The sequence below is a fragment of the Mercenaria mercenaria genome, chromosome 13 (genome assembly GCF_021730395.1).
Source record: "Mercenaria mercenaria strain notata chromosome 13, MADL_Memer_1, whole genome shotgun sequence".
NCBI classification, from domain to species: domain Eukaryota; kingdom Metazoa; phylum Mollusca; class Bivalvia; order Venerida; family Veneridae; genus Mercenaria; species Mercenaria mercenaria.
Window position 1 is genome coordinate 22380392 of NC_069373.1, and position 18258 is coordinate 22398649.

At 36.1% G+C, this 18258-nt stretch overlaps 1 protein-coding gene across 3 annotated transcripts in view; it reads right to left on the reverse strand.

Moving 5' to 3' along the window:
• The window catches only part of LOC123529397 (sugar phosphate exchanger 3-like), a 54712-nt gene that overhangs the window by 29210 nt on the left and 7244 nt on the right, over positions 1 to 18258 (reverse strand). For all 3 annotated transcript variants that reach the window (XR_008366689.1, XM_045309723.2, XM_045309724.2), the window contains 7 exons: positions 16516 to 16547; positions 13986 to 14037; positions 11247 to 11392; positions 8641 to 8737; positions 7816 to 7900; positions 4838 to 4936; positions 1071 to 1180 (listed from right to left, as the gene is read on the reverse strand). Coding sequence is in view for 2 of the 3 variants with exons in the window: in XM_045309723.2 (XP_045165658.2) it covers positions 1071 to 1180; positions 4838 to 4936; positions 7816 to 7900; positions 8641 to 8737; positions 11247 to 11392; positions 13986 to 14037; positions 16516 to 16547 (621 nt within the window). In the remaining variant the exon portion in view is untranslated. The remainder of the gene's footprint in view (positions 1 to 1070; positions 1181 to 4837; positions 4937 to 7815; positions 7901 to 8640; positions 8738 to 11246; positions 11393 to 13985; positions 14038 to 16515; positions 16548 to 18258) is intronic.

An 18258-nucleotide genomic window follows, 5' to 3' on the forward strand; every position in this document is an offset into this window, starting at 1 on the left:
TGTGTTTTTGACAGAAGATTTTAAGTTTTTCCCTTTTAGTTGCCCTGGCACCCAAAGTTCTGATGGAATTCAATTCTTTGAACAATTTTAGAAGGGGCCCACCAAAAATCTGTCATTGTGAGTTTGGTGTAATTCTGCCCAGTGGTTTTCAAGAAGATGTTTTTTAGAAATTGTTGACGGACAACGCACGACGGACATCAAGCGGTTACAATAGCTCACCTTGCCACGTCGTGACAGGTGAGCTAAAGATATTGGTCTAGCTATGAAATCCCAAATAAAACACCATGTGTACAACTTCACACGGCGAATGATAATCCTGTGAGGTTTGATGACTCAATGATGGGTCAAATACTTCTTGAGATATGCACAACACAAATTCAGGTGGACAGATAGATGGATAGATGGACGGATAGACACGGCAATGGCCACTCTTGGGTATGAATGCAAAAGCACTGTACAGAGACATTTATATTGTGTTTGTTTTTTCTCAAAGAGGCCACATGTAACTGGGCAGGAAACTACTTGCCAATGTCTCAAGTAATATTTCTAACCTTTAAGCCTAGCATTTTTTGCTTTAAAAGCAAAACCCTGTATAATCCTATGTAAAACACTGACCCTTGAGGCCCAAAATCAAAAATCAGGTTCAAGGAAAACTACTTACATAAATGTAAAAGAGAAAATTTGTAAAAATTTCAAACATTATTTAGTATGACCTCAATACTGAGCTGACCCCAAAATTGCCCAGCACTCATAACACTCCTAAACAATATAACCAGTCACATCATCAATTAAGATCATGTTTATTTATACAGTCAAACCTGTGCTAAAGACTACCTCCAAATAAAGACCACCTCCTTGTTAAGGCCACCTCCACCTAAAGACCATCTCCTTGTAAAGAACACTGCTATAAATCCTGTTCATACCAGCCACTATTTCATCTTTCTGTTTTGCCATAAATTATGTTAATTAACCTGTTTTTACAGACCATTTGTCCATAACGACCACTTTTTTTTTCATTTCCTAAGTGCAGTCTTCACTTGACTGTATATATAACAGAAATTTATACGTACAAGAAGTACACCAGGCAATAATAAAGCTCTCCAGAAACTCAGTGCTTCTTCCTTGCTGGGCTTTGGTATAACTCTGACATCATCAGTCCCCTCCAGTAAAGGATCTGTATCTGAATAAAATACATTTAAACTAAGGCTTCATTCAAACATTACATTACAGCAACAAATACATGTGAAAAAACAAAGTAAAACTAAAACGATTTCTGTTTTTTTTACGACAAAATGAGTAACTAGACAGAAATTTTCTTTTACAATATTTGAGCTCTGTAGTCAATATCTGAGCCCTCCATGACACAGTACCAGTACACAAGAAGGTCCCACCACCCTATCAACTGTTTTACTATCGTTACCCTAAACAAGACGGCCCTACATCACTCATCTGGGCTTCGATATTAAGTGAGATATTATTTTGAAATTTGGCCAGATGGCCATAATAAGAAAAACTTGCCCCGCCCCATGGCAGTCATCTTTTTAATGTAGCTGTAAGATCTGAAGGAATTTAGTGGAATGTCACTGATGAAATGTTTGTGTAAAACTGTTAAAACACAAGCTTGTGCTTTCAGTAGACACATTCAAAAGATTTCCATGTAGCCATACTTAGATCCAGGAGATCTAGAAAGAGTCCCCCCACTCCCCACCCCACCTCCCTCACACAAAAAAAAAAGTCGTAATATATTTTCATTCTATATTGTCAAGTACAGTTAAACCTGACTTAGAGGCCACTGTTGCCACAAGCAGCCAGTCAGCCAACTTCCTAATTTTAACCTGCCTTTAGCAACCACCTGCTTTAAGTAGCCAGACTGTGTCATTCCCATAGTGGGCTGCTTAAAATAGGTTTGACTGTATTTGCAAAAAGTAATGATAGGAGTGGATTATGCGAGTTAACTCATGAAAATTATCATTTTATTGAATGGGAAATCATATATATTTAAGTACCGGCATACTTGTATTACTATCTCCATAGATGTGTTTTAGTACCTGCATACTTTATTACAATCTCCATAAATCAGTCTCAGTACCTGCATACTTTTATTACTATCTCCAAACATGTGTACTAGATTAACTATCTTAGTTCCTGAATAGTTTATATTACTGTCTCCTAACATTTGTACTAGATTAACTATCTCAGAACCAAAATAGCATGTATTACTATCTCCAGACATGACTTTTGTGTGCTAGATTTATTATCTCCCTCATTTGGGGCCATTGAATTCTTCATGTGAGGGAGCCATCCAGCTGGCTTACAGAAGGTTTGTGGTTCTACCCAGGTACCTGCTCATGATGGAATAATGCACGGAGGGGCACCTGGGTTCTTCCTCCGCCATCAAAGCTGGAAAATAGCCATATGACCTAAAATTGTGTCGGTGTGACGTTAACCCAATAAAATATTAAACAAGAGCACCGCCTTGCAGGTGCTGACGCTCATCTGATTTTTTTGCATAATAGAAAAATTGTCCTACCCATGGTCCAAAAAGGGCCATAATTCTTGCAAAAAGCAGGATGGAGTTATGTTTCTTGATGTACAGAGTCAGCTTATGATGGTGAACAACAGTTGCAAGTTTCAAAGCAATAGCTTTGATAGTTTAGGAGAAAAGTTTACCTAGGCATAAAACTTAACCAATAAATCTGATATTTTCCAAGTCCAAAAGGGGCCATAATTCTTGCAAAAAGCAGGACAGAGTTATGTTTCTTGCTGTACAGGGCCAGCTTATGATGGTGAACAAGTGTTGCAAGTTTTAAAGCAATATCTTTGATAGTTTATGAGAAAAGCTGACCTAAACATAAAACTTAACCAAGAAATCTGATTTTCTAAGTCCAAAAGGGGCAATAATTCTTCCAAAAAGCAGGACAGAGTTATGTTTCTTAATGTACATGGTCAGCTTATGATGGTGAACAACTGTTGCAAGTTTCAAAGCAATAGCTTTGATAGTTTAGGAGAAAAGTTGACCTATAGCTTTGATAGTTTAGGAGAAAAGTTGACCTAAACATAAAACTTATTCAAGAAATCTGATATTTTCTAAGTCCAAAAGGGGCCATAATTCTTGCAAAAAGCAGGATGGAGTTATGTTTCTAGCTGTACAGGGTCAGCTATTGATGGTGAACAAGTGTTGCAAGTTTCAAAGCAATACCTTTGATAGTTTAGGAGAAAAGCTGACCTAAACATAAAACTTAACCAGGCAACGTCGACGCCGATCAAGTGATGACAATAACTCATCATTTTTTTTCAAAAAATCAGATGAGCTAAAAAGATTTACTATCTCAGTACCTTGAATTACTATCTCCAGACATGTATTTAATTTACTATCTCAGTACCTGCATACCTTGTATTACTATCTCAGTACATGTGTACTAGATCTACTATCTCAGTACCTGCATTGTTGTATTACTATCTCCCAAACATGACTAGATTTACTATCTCAGTACCTAACTAACTTGTATAACTATCTTCAAACATGTGTACTAGATTTGCTATCTCACTACCTGCATATCCTGAATTACTATCTCCAGACATGTACTAGATTTACTATCTCAGTACCTGCATACATTGTATTACTATCTTGGTACAAGTGTACTAGATTTACTATCTTAGTACCTGCATACATTGTATTACTATCTCGGTACATGTATACTAGATTTACTATATCAGTACCTCAAGACATGTGTACAAGATTTTCTATCTCAGTACCTGAATACCTTGTATTACTTTCTCCAGACATGTGTATAAGATTTGCTATCTCAGTACCTGAATATCTTGTATTACTTTCTCCAGACATGTGTATAAGATTTTCTATCTCAGTACCTGAATACCTTGTATTACTTTCTCCAGACATGTGTATAAGATTTGCTATCTCAGTACCTGCATACCTTGTATTACTTTCTCCAGACATGTGTATAAGATTTGCTATCTCAGTACCTGCATACCTTGTATTACTTTCTCCAGACATGTGTATAAGATTTGCTATCTCAGTACCTGCATACCTTGTATTACTTTCTCCAGACATGTGTGTAAGATTTGCTATCTCAGTACCTGCATACCTTGTATTACTTTCTCCAGACATGTGTATAAGATTTGCTATCTCAGTACCTGCATACCTTGTATTACTTTCTGCAGACATGTGTATAAGATTTGCTATCTCAGTACCTGCATACCTTGTATTACTTTCTGCAGACATGTGTATAAGATTTGCTATCTCAGTACCTGCATACCTTGTAAACTATCTCGGTACATGTGTACTAGATTTTCTATCTCAGTACCTGCATACCTTGTCTTACTATCTTGGTACATGTGTACTAGATTTACTATCTCAGTACCTGCATACCTTGTGTTACTATCTCAGTACATGTGTACCAGATTGACTATCTGACTATCTGCATACCTTTTATTACTATCTACATGTGTACCAGACTGACTACCACAGTACCTTCATACCTGTAACACTATCTCTGTATGCGAGTACCTGATTTACTATCTCAGAACCTGTATACCTGTAACACTATCTCTGTATGTGAGTACCTGATTTACTATCTCAGAACCTGTATACCTGTAACACTATCTCTGTATGTGAGTACCTGATTTACTATCTCAGAACCTGTATACCTGTAACACTATCTCTGTATGCGAGTACCTGATTTACTATCTCAGAACCTGTATACCTGTAACACTTATCTCTGTATGCGAGTACCTGATTTACTATCTCAGAACCTGTATACCTGTAACACTATCTCTGTATGTGAGTACCTGATTTACTATCTCAGAACCTGTATACCTGTATCATGATCAGTTTCCTCTATCTCAGTATCTATCTGTGAAGTGCTAACAGTAATCTGGTAGTCTGGATCCTCTATCTCATCTGGACTTTTTAAACCTAAATAGTATAAATAATTAGAATCTTACAGTTTGCACTGCAAAAAAAAGGATTATCAAGACATCCCGACATTTACATTGATTTATCTGAGAAAGTAAAGTGCTCAAACTTACTATCCCTGACAAATGAATATCTGACATACAGATCTAACTTCTTAAAGATATATACAAAACCAATCAGGCCATGATGACCCTCGATCACACACCGAACTTTTACAACTTTACAACCCCACATGACCAAGTTTCTAACCTGGCCTAGAGATCATCAAGATAAACATTCTGTGCATGTTTGTATCAAATCAATGCATAAATGAAACCTCTGTATGGCTGAAAGAAAAGAAAATGTTGTCCCTTTCAGGGCCAGTAACTCTAGAACCCATGACAGAAACCAGCTAGTTTTCGAAAGGAACCAAGATCTTACAGTGACTTAAGTTGTGTGTAAGTGTGGTTAAAATCAAATGTAAAATGTCACTTCTATCGTGTTCACAAGGTAAAACTTAACAAATTCTGTCCCTTTCAGGGGTGAATCAGGGGCCGTACTCCAGAACCCATGATTGGATCTGACGAGTTCATCATGGAATCCAAAATCTATTGTTGTTAAAGATATTTTGCAAGTCTGTATCAAATCAAACCATAGTCTCTATATGGCTGCAAAAGCCAAAATAGCAAATTGTGTGCAAGTTTAACAGAATCAATTACAAAATGTGGTCTCTATCCTGTTCACAAGCCAAAAATAGCAAATTTTGGCCCTTTAAAGGCCCATAACTCTAAAACCCATGACGAAATCTGGCCATTTTTTGAAAGGAACCGAGATATTATGGCAATACAAGTTGTGTGCAAGTTTAAATAAAATCAATTGCAAAATGTGGTCTCTATTGTGTTCACAAGCCAAAAACAGTACATTATGGCCCTTTAAGGGGCCATAACTCTGGAACCAATGAAGAGATCTGGCCAGTTTTTGAAAGGAACCGAGATATTATGCCCATACAAGTTGTGTGCAAGTTTGATTAAAATTGATTGCAAAATGTGGTCTCTATCGTGTTCACAAGAAATTGTGGACAGACAACAGACGGGAGACGGACGAAGGGCGATCATAAAAGCTCACCCTGTCACTATGTGACAGCTGAGCTAAAAAAACATATGAATAGTCATATTTAATTTGAGTATTGTTAGCATGAATGAGATGACCACACATCAATGGCATGGCGGGAGAAAAGTGTTTAATGAAACTGTTTTCAACAAACATCAAGTACAGCAAATATTGTCAAAATGTATGATCAAATAAAGGGTACTTCAAATGCATGAAAAAAAGTTACATGTATAAAATAATTTTTAACGAAGTGGAATAATCTAAATGTGTTTGGTACAAGTTCACTGGCCCTAGCACGTTTGTGTGCAATTACTTTGAAATCATGTTAGCAGTTTCTGACAAGATGATTCTCAAAGCTTCCACTACAGCCATTTAAGGAACACCTGCCCTGCCCCTGATGGTCATGTTTTTAAATAGATGAATGATCAGAAGCAGGTTCTTTGATGATCACACAAGAAATCAATTAAACACTTGTGGAAAATTACTTGGCCAGGGAGTCCAGAGAAGATTTTTATAAACCAAATCCAGAAAACTAGCCCAGCCCCCTGGCAGCCAGATTTTTAAAACAAATCAACATGGCTTGAAGGAATATGGTAGATTCAACCAATGAACTGTTTGATAAAATTATTTTGAAATCTGGCAAGTGGTTTCTGAAAAGAATATTTTAAGTATTTCCAATTGGTTGCCATGGTAATTAAAATTTTGCATAGATGACATTGAACTGGCTGAGTTCCACAAAAGGAACATTCTTGTGAAGTTTGAAAGTGGCCCTCACTGAGTGGTTTAGTGGGCTCTTCAAAGATAATAATAATTATAAGAGAAGAGACAAAATAATCATAAAATCTGATTAATCAAGGGCCATAACTCTACTGAAAATACTGACAATATATACAACTAGGCCTGGCAACTACAACTCTTGGGAAGTTTAGTGTAAATCTGCCCAGTGGTGTTGGAGGTATTGCCTGGACAAACTTTGTGCCAGACTGATTAACAGATAGAAAGACAGCACTTAATATGCTTCCCCCACTACACGTTGGAGACATAATTACATGTACCTTACAACACAAATACAACTAAGAGCTGTCACAGGAGTGCTGAATTATACCCCCAAAATATGGCCTTGTCACAGAAGTAAGCCAATGTCAAAGTCAAACCTCAAAATTAATAGGGGTCATCTGCTGGTCACAATCAACCTCCCTATTAAGTTTCATGATCCTTGGCCCAATCATGACTCTAGGCCCAAGCATTATTAAGTTACTGATGGAAATGGGTTAACCGTTCCAGCTCACTGTGACCTTGACCTTTGACCTACTGACCTCAAAATCAATAGGAACCTTCTGCTGGTGATGACCAACCTCCCTTTCGTGATCCTATGCCCAAGCATTCTCAATTTATTATCAAGAAACAGATTAACTGTTCCGGGTCCTTGTGACCTTGACCTACCGAGCTCAGTCGATCTTGACCTGTGTTTTATGATGTTACACCTGTGAACCAAAATTCATGATACTTGGACCGTGTTCTCAAGTTATCATCCAGAAACCGTTTAACTGTTCCAGTCCATTGTGGCCTTGACCTTTGACCTCAAAGTCAAACTGTATTTTATGATGTTACACCCCAAACTTTATTTTATGGGGGTATAAAATTACAACTTTAATATAAATTCATGATTTTCAGTATTTAATATCACTTAAGGCTAGAGTTACCCTGAGGATGACTCATACCCACACTAATACTCTTTTTAATATTTTCTTCTTTCAACTGCATAAAGCAAACAAGAAAAATAAACTTACCCAATTCTGTAGGTGAGTTGAGCAAACCAAAAAAATTGATGATTCCTCCAGCAAAAAGGACAGTTGATGTTACTAAAAATGCAAACTGAAATTGAGAAAAAATGCTCAAATCTTTCCATGTAAGAGTGAGTTTGAACATTTATATCGTACATAAAATATTTTAGGTAAATTACAGACAGCAAAGTGAGATTCATTCCCAATGGCAAGATTAAACATACACAGTTTCAAATCAATTGAAATCTGGAGTCATAACTAAAAGTGATTAATACCCCCAGACACCATTTTGATAGTGGGAAAGTTAAATGTTGATATCATGACCTTTCATCTACTAGCCTAGGTTGTCATCTTGATGAAGTTAATAAATAATGATTTATGAAAACTATTCCAGCAGTTAAGAAGATATGCAGCAGACATAAATTAAAACTATATGATCTTTGACCTCTGTGCCCTTGGCCTTGGACTTATCCGCTATGTTCATGTGCTCTGCATGGTGTTTTGATAAGGTAAACAACAGATGTTCTTCCAAGCAGTTTAGACGATACAGAGGTAGACTAAGATACAGGTTAGATTACATGAGCTTTGACCACCAAGTGAAGCCTTGCCCTTGGACCTAATGAGTTGGTTCATGTGCTTTGCACATCGTCTTGATAAGAAAAATAATTGATGCAAGTTTTATGAAAATCTTCCCAGTGGTTAAGATATGGAGCAGATATTAATTTGAACAGATGGACATATGTGACTCCTATACAGCCCCCATATACGTTGTATCAATGGGTATAATAAACTCTGTTTCCAAGTTTTGACTACACCCCGCCTAAGACTTACATCATATCCATAATGCAACACCTGAGATACCATCAACGCACCAATTATGTTGCCAACAGAAGCACATGCACTCCATAAGCCCAGCACCAGACCACGACTGAAACAGAAAACATATCAAAGCCCACCTGAACTTTGGTCAAATCTCAAATTAAGACATTGTTTACTTACTTGCAGCCCAAAATGTTTATGAAGCAGGTAAAGTATAACTTTCTTTGATTAAAAATAATGTTTAGTGATGTTTTATGGATGCTGCAGTGATAACAATTTGCAGGTTCTAACATAAGGAAATGGTGAGAATTTCTAAACTGCCTTCATTTAATATATATTCTATATAAAACAAGAGCTGTCACTAATGGTGACCAATGCCCTCGCAGCACCTTGACCTTTGACCTAGTGACCCCAAAGTCAATAGGGGTCATGTACTCAATAAGTACTGTAACACCCGTAGGTGCTAAGTCAGTAATGGCAGGCGGAAGAAATTAAAGTCAACACAGTTTTAAGTTCATGGTTGTAATGAGCAATATAGATTGCTGGAAGTTTTTACTAACTTAATAACTGATTCAGTAGTCTTTAGCAATACATCACATATTGGTAATTTTGATGTAAACAGCTCAAAATATCTATAATCAGATGTTCATTACCACTTAAGCTACTTTTGAACCATGATAATTAACTGTACATCTCATTAAAATAGGTGTATTAAGTTATCAGGCATACAATAAGTCACGACTAAGTTTTACTAGTCGCGTAGCAGTTTACAAAGAGTAGTCTAGTTTCAATATATACTTTTTACGTAGGTGTGAAGGTTAAGGTTTTTCCAGTGACACACTTATATTTATAGAAAAAAAGTCTGGCAAGAAAAGTCTAACACCAATGAAAAAACGCGGTCTAAAAATGTTGACCAATGAAATGAGCCGTTACAGCCAGCATCTCTGGCAAATCTATCAGAATGCCGCCATCTTGAAAGACATCTCGCAGTTGAAATATCTTTAGTGATGAAATACATAAATGTAACCAGTTGAAAGTTATCTATCATTAAACAAATGGATGCTTTGGAATATAAGGAATTTATCCATGCAAATTAAGGTTGGTAGAACTGCTTATTTTATCAGATATCAGATAGAGGGCGAAAGACATATGTCTTTCACGAATGAAGTGAGCGAAAGACATTTCAAAATATGGCGCTCACTCAACTTTTGAGCAGAATCGATCTGAAAACAGCCTATAGCATATGCTACAGTAAAAGTTAAATTGACAGAATGATGGTAAAAACCTTACTTAAAAACCTTGAAATAATGATTACTTCAGCTTTACTGTAGAATACTGTAAAGATTGCTGGAAAACTTAGCATTACAGACAACCGGAAGTGAAAGATTCCGCGTTAAATCTCAAAATATTCTTGAGAAAATCTGAAGAAATCATGCATATATCAGTCTAACATCAACTAAAAGTGACTAAAATGTTACATAATGATAATGTGGCTATTGAACTAAACTGTTTTTCAAATGGAACTTGATTTCAAGAAGATTGACTAAGTCTTTCGGTTCTATCAATTGTCTATCGGAATGTCTATCAGTTCTGTCATATGTCTATCGGAATGCCTATCAGTTCTTTCAATATTAGGATCTAGCTTTCTTGAGGCGTTAAAAGTTTATAATATAGAATTTCAGGTCTTATTGTATAATAAAAAACACACATAGATATAAATAACAACTGAAGGTTGTTATAGTACTATCAGCATGTGAAGTTTGAAGGTCCTGGGTGCAGTGGTTCGCGAGTAAAGTGCCTTCATGAAAAAAGTTAACATTGTCCCCTGTGACCTTGACCTTTGACCTGGTGACCCCAAAGTCAGTAGGGTCGTGTACTCAATAAGGAATATCAGCATGTGAAGTTTGAAGGTCCTGGGTGCAGTGGTTCGCGAGTAAAGTGCCTTCATGCAAAAAGTTATTATTGGCCCCTGTGACCTTGACCTTTAACCTGGTGACCCCAGTCAGTAGGGGTCGTGTACTCAATAAGTACTATCAGGGTGTGAAGTTTGAAGGTCCTGGGTGCAGTGGTTCGCGAGTAAAATGCCTTCATGCAAAAAGTTATTATTGGCCCCTGTGACCTTGACCTTTAACCTGGTGATCCCAGTCAGTAGGGGTCGTGTACTCAATAAGTACTATCAGGGTGTGAAGTTTGAAGGTCCTGGGTGCAGTGGTTCGCGAGTAAAGTGCCTTCATGCTAAAAGTTAACATTGACCCCTGTGACCTTTACCTTTGACCGGGTGACCCCAAAGTCAGTAGGGGTCGTGTCCTCAATAAGTACTATCAGCATATGAAGTTTGAAGGTCCTGGGTGCAGTAGTTCGCGAGTAAAGTGCCTTCATGCAAAAAGTTAACGTTGTGACAAACGAACGAACTAACGACCGAACGAACGGATGGACAGTTGAAAACTAATATGCCTCCCTTCGGGGGCATAACAATACAATGCAGGAATACTTCTTTTTAGATACAGGGAGAAATGAAAGATAAATCAGGAACAAGAACTCTGTCAAAGAAACTGTTTTACAACATATACTGCTTGGTCACAAATATTTCACATGATTTTCTGTAATACGTTCCTCACCTAGATTTCCCAAACCAGTTACCCATTACAGCAACCACTGTAGGCCAACCTGTACTCTGTAGTAGTCCATTGAATATCCACACTGTCACATACAGGTACTTGTTGTAGTAGTGTGCCCATTCTAACACAGACCCAAACAAGAATACCTGTAACACAGTACCAACAAACTTAAATGACAGCATGCTCTAGTATTTGAAACCATTCCGCTAAAATTTAACAAAATTGTGTAAGTTGAAAAAATGTGCATTTTTGTGAAATGTAAGCCAGTGTTATCAACCCTACTCAGCAATATCAGCTGATGATGAAGAAAACTTGTGTTGATGTTTGCAAGCATTTGGTGCTCTAGTTTCCACAATACCTGTTTTGTAACATGCAAAACTTTCATAAAATAATCTCGTGTTTCAAACAGGAATATTTCTGACAAAATGTAAGTTAGAGTTTTTTACTTACAATGGCGTGTGTAGAGTTTGACAGCATTCTGACATTTAATTTCTGAGAACATGCCTCCTAACAATGCCAGACAGAAAAACGAATAAAGTTAACAGCAGGGCCATAACCCCAGAAAAATATTCAAACATGAAAATATGTGCATGTCCACTTTATATTAATGATGTACAGTTTCATTTCAATTGGATGGAAATTTTAGGAGTCAAGGCAAAGAGCAATTACTCCAAAAAAGTACTCAGATAAGAAAGTACCAAAAATCTCATGTTGATGATGGATACCAAGTTACATTTTAATTGGTTAGAAACTGAAGGAGGAGTTGCATACACAACATTCTGATGTAGGTGTAATTGCGTACACAACATTCTGATGTAGTTGTAACTGAGTACACAACATTCTGATGTAGTTGCAATTGGGTACACAAGATTCTGATGTAGTTGTAACTGAGTACACAAGATTCTGATGTAGTTGTAACTGAGTACACAAGATTCTGATGTAGTTGTAATTGAGTACATAACATTCTTATGTAGTTGCAATTGAGTAAACAACATTCTGATGTAGTTGCAATTGAGTACACAACATTCTGATGTAACTGTAATTGTGTACATAACATTCTGATGTAGTTGCAATTGAGTACACAACATTGTGATGTAGCTGTAATTGTGTACACAACATTCTGATGTAGTTGCAATTGAGTACACAACATTCTGATGTAGTTGCAATTGAGTACACAACATTTTGATGTAGCTGTAATTGTGTACATAACATTCTGATGTAGTTGCAATTGAGTACACAACATTTTGATGTAGCTGTAATTGTGTACATAACATTCTGATGTAGTTGCAATTGAGTACACAACATTCTGATGTAGTTGCAATTGAGTACACAACATTCTGATGTAGTTGCAATTGAGTACACAACATTCTGATGTAGTTGCAACTGAGTACACAACATTTTGATGTAGCTGTAATTGTGTACATAACATTCTGATGTAGTTGTAGTTTTGAAGACCCAAAAAGGGCCATAACTCCAGAAAATTTAAGTGGACAATAAGGTCCAGACAAAATGACTTGTCCACTTCATTCTGATGATGTATACCAAGTTTCATTTCAAATGAATGGAAACTGTAGCAGGAGTTGAGTAAACACAATGTTCTGATGCAGTTGTAATATTCAAAAGTCCAATGAAGTGCCATAACTCCAGAAAAACAAGTAGCTGCGTTCAATAAACGCTTGATGCCCCCGGTGGCATCCTTGTCGATACAAAGCAACATAAGTCCAAAATGAGGTCAAGTTCAAGGTCAAGGTCAAACTGAGGTCAGGTGATGTCTGAAGATGAGGAATGGTCACAGATTACATCTGCATTAGTATCAAGTCATTCTAGTTAGAGGTATTGATGCTAGACGGAACGGTCCCATTTGGTTAACCTCGTACGGATGGACGAACGAACGGATGGACAGGACAATCACTATATGCCTCCCGCATCAGTAGATGCCGGGGGCATAATAAATCAAATATGAAATGTTCGAGGGCCATATTTGACCCTAGGGGGATAATTTGTACTTACTTGGTAGAGGACAAAATAGATGATGCCACATACCAAATATCAAAGCCCTAGCTACTGTGGGTTTGGACTAGAAGATTTTTAAAGTTTTTCCTTTCGGTTGCCATGGCAACCAGTTTTGCATGGATTTCAGTTCTTTGGGCAATTTTGATCATTTCTGTGTAGTTTCGTGTAAATCTGCCCAGTGGTTTTGAAGATTTTTGAAATTTACAATATAGCCATATAGAGAAAATAAGCCCAGCCCCCTGGCGGCCATGTTTTTTACCCAATCTGAATGGCTTAGGCAATTTTGGTAGAGGGTCACCTAGAGATCATTTCTACAAAATATTTTTGAAATCCGGCTAATAGTTTCTGATGAGAAGAAGTTTTTAAAGATTTTCCTTTCTGTTGTCATTACAACCAAAGTTCTGCATGGATTTCAATTCTTTGGGCAATTTTGAAAGGGGGCCACCCAAGGATCATTCCTGTGTAAATCTGCCTAGTGGTTTTGAAGAAGGTTTTTTTTAGAAATTGTTGACACACGACGGACAAAGGGTGAAACAACAGCTCACCTTGTCACTACGTGACAGGTGAGCTAAAAATGTAAGGGGAAGTTATGTTACTAGTCTGGTAACATCATTTCATGATGCCAAAGACATGTATTGACAGACAATAATGTTCATGGTCATGTAAGAATTCTATTTACAGACAATAATGTTTGTAAGTTTTTAACCACATAATAATTCTACTTACAGAAACTGCTGCACTACACATTCCTAATGCAAGCACTTTTCTAAGCTCAAATCTGAAACAAAGACAGTCAACATGACTTTAAAAGTTATTTCATTAGCTCGACTATTCAAAGAATAGGTAGAGCTATTGCACTCACAAATCTGTCAGAGTCTGCATCAGGGTCTGCGTCTAGAACTGGTTAAGCTTTGAATGTAAGCTGGTATTTAAGTATCCACAAATAAGAATGGATTTAAATTTCACATACTTGTTCACTGTTATAACAGAAGTCCCATAACACTTTTGTTTTGGGTTTAACACCATTTTTCAACAGTATTTCAGTTATGTAATGGCAGGTCCTGTAAGTCTGTTTTGCATTTTTACAAAGTTATGCCCTTTTTTCAACTTATCAATGTTTTTTGGCATAATCTCTTCTAAGACTCAAAATTTTTGCTCTCTTGTTCTTGTTTAGTTTCTATTTTCGGTATTTTAACTTTTCTACTAAAAAGGCCTCAATAGTTGAGAGTTTCTATCGTAGAATAGCTCGTGTTACAATACCAATTAATCCCTTAATAAAGAATTTGGATCAGACATAATATTACATTGGAGTGAACAAAATGTGTACATATTTTCTGCTCATAAGGCCCTAAAATACATCCAAAGTCATACTGACCTTAAATCAGTCAAAAGAACTTGATAAGGAATATACAGTAGCAACAAATTATTTCATATCGACGGTTTTTGTTTAAAAAAATATCTCTACAACAGCATATTTCTGTGTAGCCTTTTAACACTTTTCATTGTCAGAATTCCCAAGGTTAACACAACTGAGCTATTTAGCCCTTACCTTGCTAAATTTCTATAATGAACTTGTCCATCATTCAATTTGGACAGTACCATTAGCTGTTAAAAGGGGTGCATACCAAAATATTATTGACTGAATGGCGAACAGTGCAGACCATGATCAGCCTGCACGGATGTGCAGGCTGATCTTGGTCTGCACTGGTCGCAAAGGCAAAACCAATCGCCGCCAGCAGGCTAAGGGTTAGGTAAACAGACATTTTAAATTCTAGAAATTTCCAACATATAAATGATCTGTCAAAGCCTAGCCTGACTTTATTGCAACCTAGAAACAGCTGGGCTGCTATATGTAATGCTACATTAAATTGTGAAAAGGTCAATTTTTGGAAATATATCGGCAATATATAATAATTCATTGATCATAACACAACATTTTATGTCTAATTCTTAATAAATACATGTGCGGTAACTCAACTATTATACTGCAAAACACAAACAACAAAATTTTTGTATCTTCATATATTTCTAAGGTTTTTTTGGTGGGAGGTAGTTGCTATCAGAAGAATCAAGACTGAACAACTTGAGACAAGTCTGTATGTAAGATTTAGAGACTATCAAAGCTTTTTATTTCCTGCTAATTATTTCCGTGTAAGCTATTTATATGGACCCCTGTGACAAGAAGCATCACTAATTTCTTGTATGTTTTTATATATTAATGCTTTACTAAAGTGCAAAGATCAAGCGTAACAATAAAACAAGAGAGCCCTGAAGGCCCTGTATCGCACACCTGACCTAATTCTTAACCCAGATAACCGAGCACCTAATTTAGCCTAGATTTCATAGAGACAAACATTCTGATCATGTTTAATGTAAGTAAGGTAATCATTATCCAAGCTTTTCAATGACTTGCCCCAGTGACATGGGTTTTGACCTTAAGTACTTCATTTCTGAACTTGATCTAGATTTCATACAGACAAACATTCTGACAAATACTTACGATAATCAAGTTGCCTCTAAAGTTTTTCTATGACTTGATCTAAAACCTAGTTTTTCCCAAATGACCCAGTTACAAATTTATCCTACATTTAAAACAGAACTGATAAACATTCCAACTAAGTCTCATGAAGATTGGGTAGAAAATGTGACCTTTTGAGTATTAAGAATTTTTTTCTATAATTTGACCTAGTTTAAAATCTAAGGTATTAACTCAGTTTGAACTTGACCTTTATTTCATGCAGACAAACATTCTGACTTTTTTTATGAGGATCAAATGGATTAACCTCTTCTAAAGTGTTAACAAAGTCTTTCTATGATTTGACCTGGTGACCTAGTTCTTGGCCTCAAGTAACCCATTTTCAAACTTGAACTAGATTTCATGGAGAAAAACATTCTGACCAAGTTTTATAAAGATGAGGTAAAAGGTGTGGCCTCTAGAGTGTTTACAAGGTTTTCCTATTCATTAACCTAGTGACTTTGTTTTTTACCTTAGATGACACAGTAATAAACTTGTACAAGATTTTATTCAGGGTAACGTTCTGACCAAGTTTCATTAAGATTGGGATAATATTGTGACCTCTAGAGTGTTAACAGTCAAATTATTGACGACACATGACAACAGATGCCGGACACAGGGTGATCACAATAGCTCACCTTGAGCACTTCGTGCTCAGGTAACCTAACAACAATCATACCTATATCCAAGAATTCCACTGCAGTGCAAAGATCAAGCTTAACAATAAAACTACAATCTTACCTATCTCCAATAATTCCACTGATGTACAGTCCCTGAAAATTTCAAAGATTTCTTTTTAAAATTTGCTTTTCCCCGAGAAAAATTTTGACACCAAAATTCTTAAAACATTTCATTTTTGACTTTATTCATAAATTACTTATTATAAATCTTACGAAGAATATCTCACTGAAAAAGGAATACAGATGTATTTCCACGTAAAAAATTAATGAAATTTAAAAAAAAAAGTTTTTATAAAGTTTCATGGGCCATAGTTTTACCATTGGGAAACTCATTTCTGACATTTTAAAGGAAACCTAAAATTCCAGAATATCCTACCACCACTAGAAACTTATTAAATGAAGTATAGCTTATATCTTAATCTTACAAAATAAATCTGTAATTTACATGTCTTTATACAAATTAAGGTATTGGACCCCTAATAGTAATGCATTTGCTTCGTATATTCTTAAAGATGACCATGTTTCGCACTGTGTTGCAAATTTTAAACTACTTTTACCATGCCGTTTTTGTAACTTTTGTATAATTTATGGAATTTCCTCCAGCTCAAGTAGAGACAAATTTCAATGCAATGGCCACTATCTAAAACGTTTGCAGAGAATTCATTACAGCATTAATTTTGATAAAAGAAACATCAAACTATTGTTAAACAGTTATAAAACACAAAATAAAACTATAAATATTATTTTTTCTAGGGTGCCTCAAGTAAACAGATATAATGAGACAGAATTCTAACTCCAACATTAAAAAAATAAGGTCGAATCCTGTGGGTCTGTTTTGAATTTTACTCACTTCATTCAAAAATAACCTTGGGGCAGAAGTAAAACCTACCTGCATTTCTTCCATAATAAGTAATCTAAAGAATGAAGGCAAAATAGAGAACTTTTACCGCACGTAACTCAGTATTTTTAAAGATGTCTAACTCTACCCCTCCCGATTCAGAGGTAAATTCACTCTGAACAGCAAGAAATCGCTTATAAAATGAAAATTTTCCACTTTTGTACAATACATCTATAATAAGTCTTGAAAGAAGTAAAAACTTACTAGAAAAAAGGAAAATATGGAGAAAAAAAATTTTGGTCCCAGTGGGGCTTGAACCTAGGCTTGAATCTACGCCCCCTGAAAATTGCAGTCAAAGTAGGTTTATGGTAGGAATTAAATACTCTTCAAAAAGGATGTACTCTATTACGAGTCAAATGCCTTATAGGCTGAACACCACTAAATCCAGCTGTTCTTTATTTCATATAAAATCCACTCACTTCATAACGGTGTTTCGACATTTTCTAGCATATCAGATTTTCAGAGACTTATATTCCCATAAAGAACTAGATTGCTACTTTAGAAAAACAAAAAGAAAAGGGGGTGTTAACTTTTATATAGGAAAACTACAGTTCGTTAAATACAACCCGCTGAATTTACTACTTTTCGCTTCTTTCAATTTCTCTTTTCGTGACATTAAATTCTTACGCCGCCATTTTTATCTAGCATGCGATAGGAACATGCTGATTTCATTAGAATGCAAAGTGATACATACTGAAACGCGGTAGGGTAAAAGTAAGCACATTGCTGCCGAGAAAATGCACTAGGAAAGGAAAAAAGATTAGTACTATTTATATTTGGACTACCTGTGACTAGACCTGCGGAGGCTTACATTCTATTTGGTAGTGATCAGCCTATGAGAGAAAATTTTTGTTTGATTTTTCCATGAATTTGCATTCATTCTCAAGGTACACCTATTTCACAATG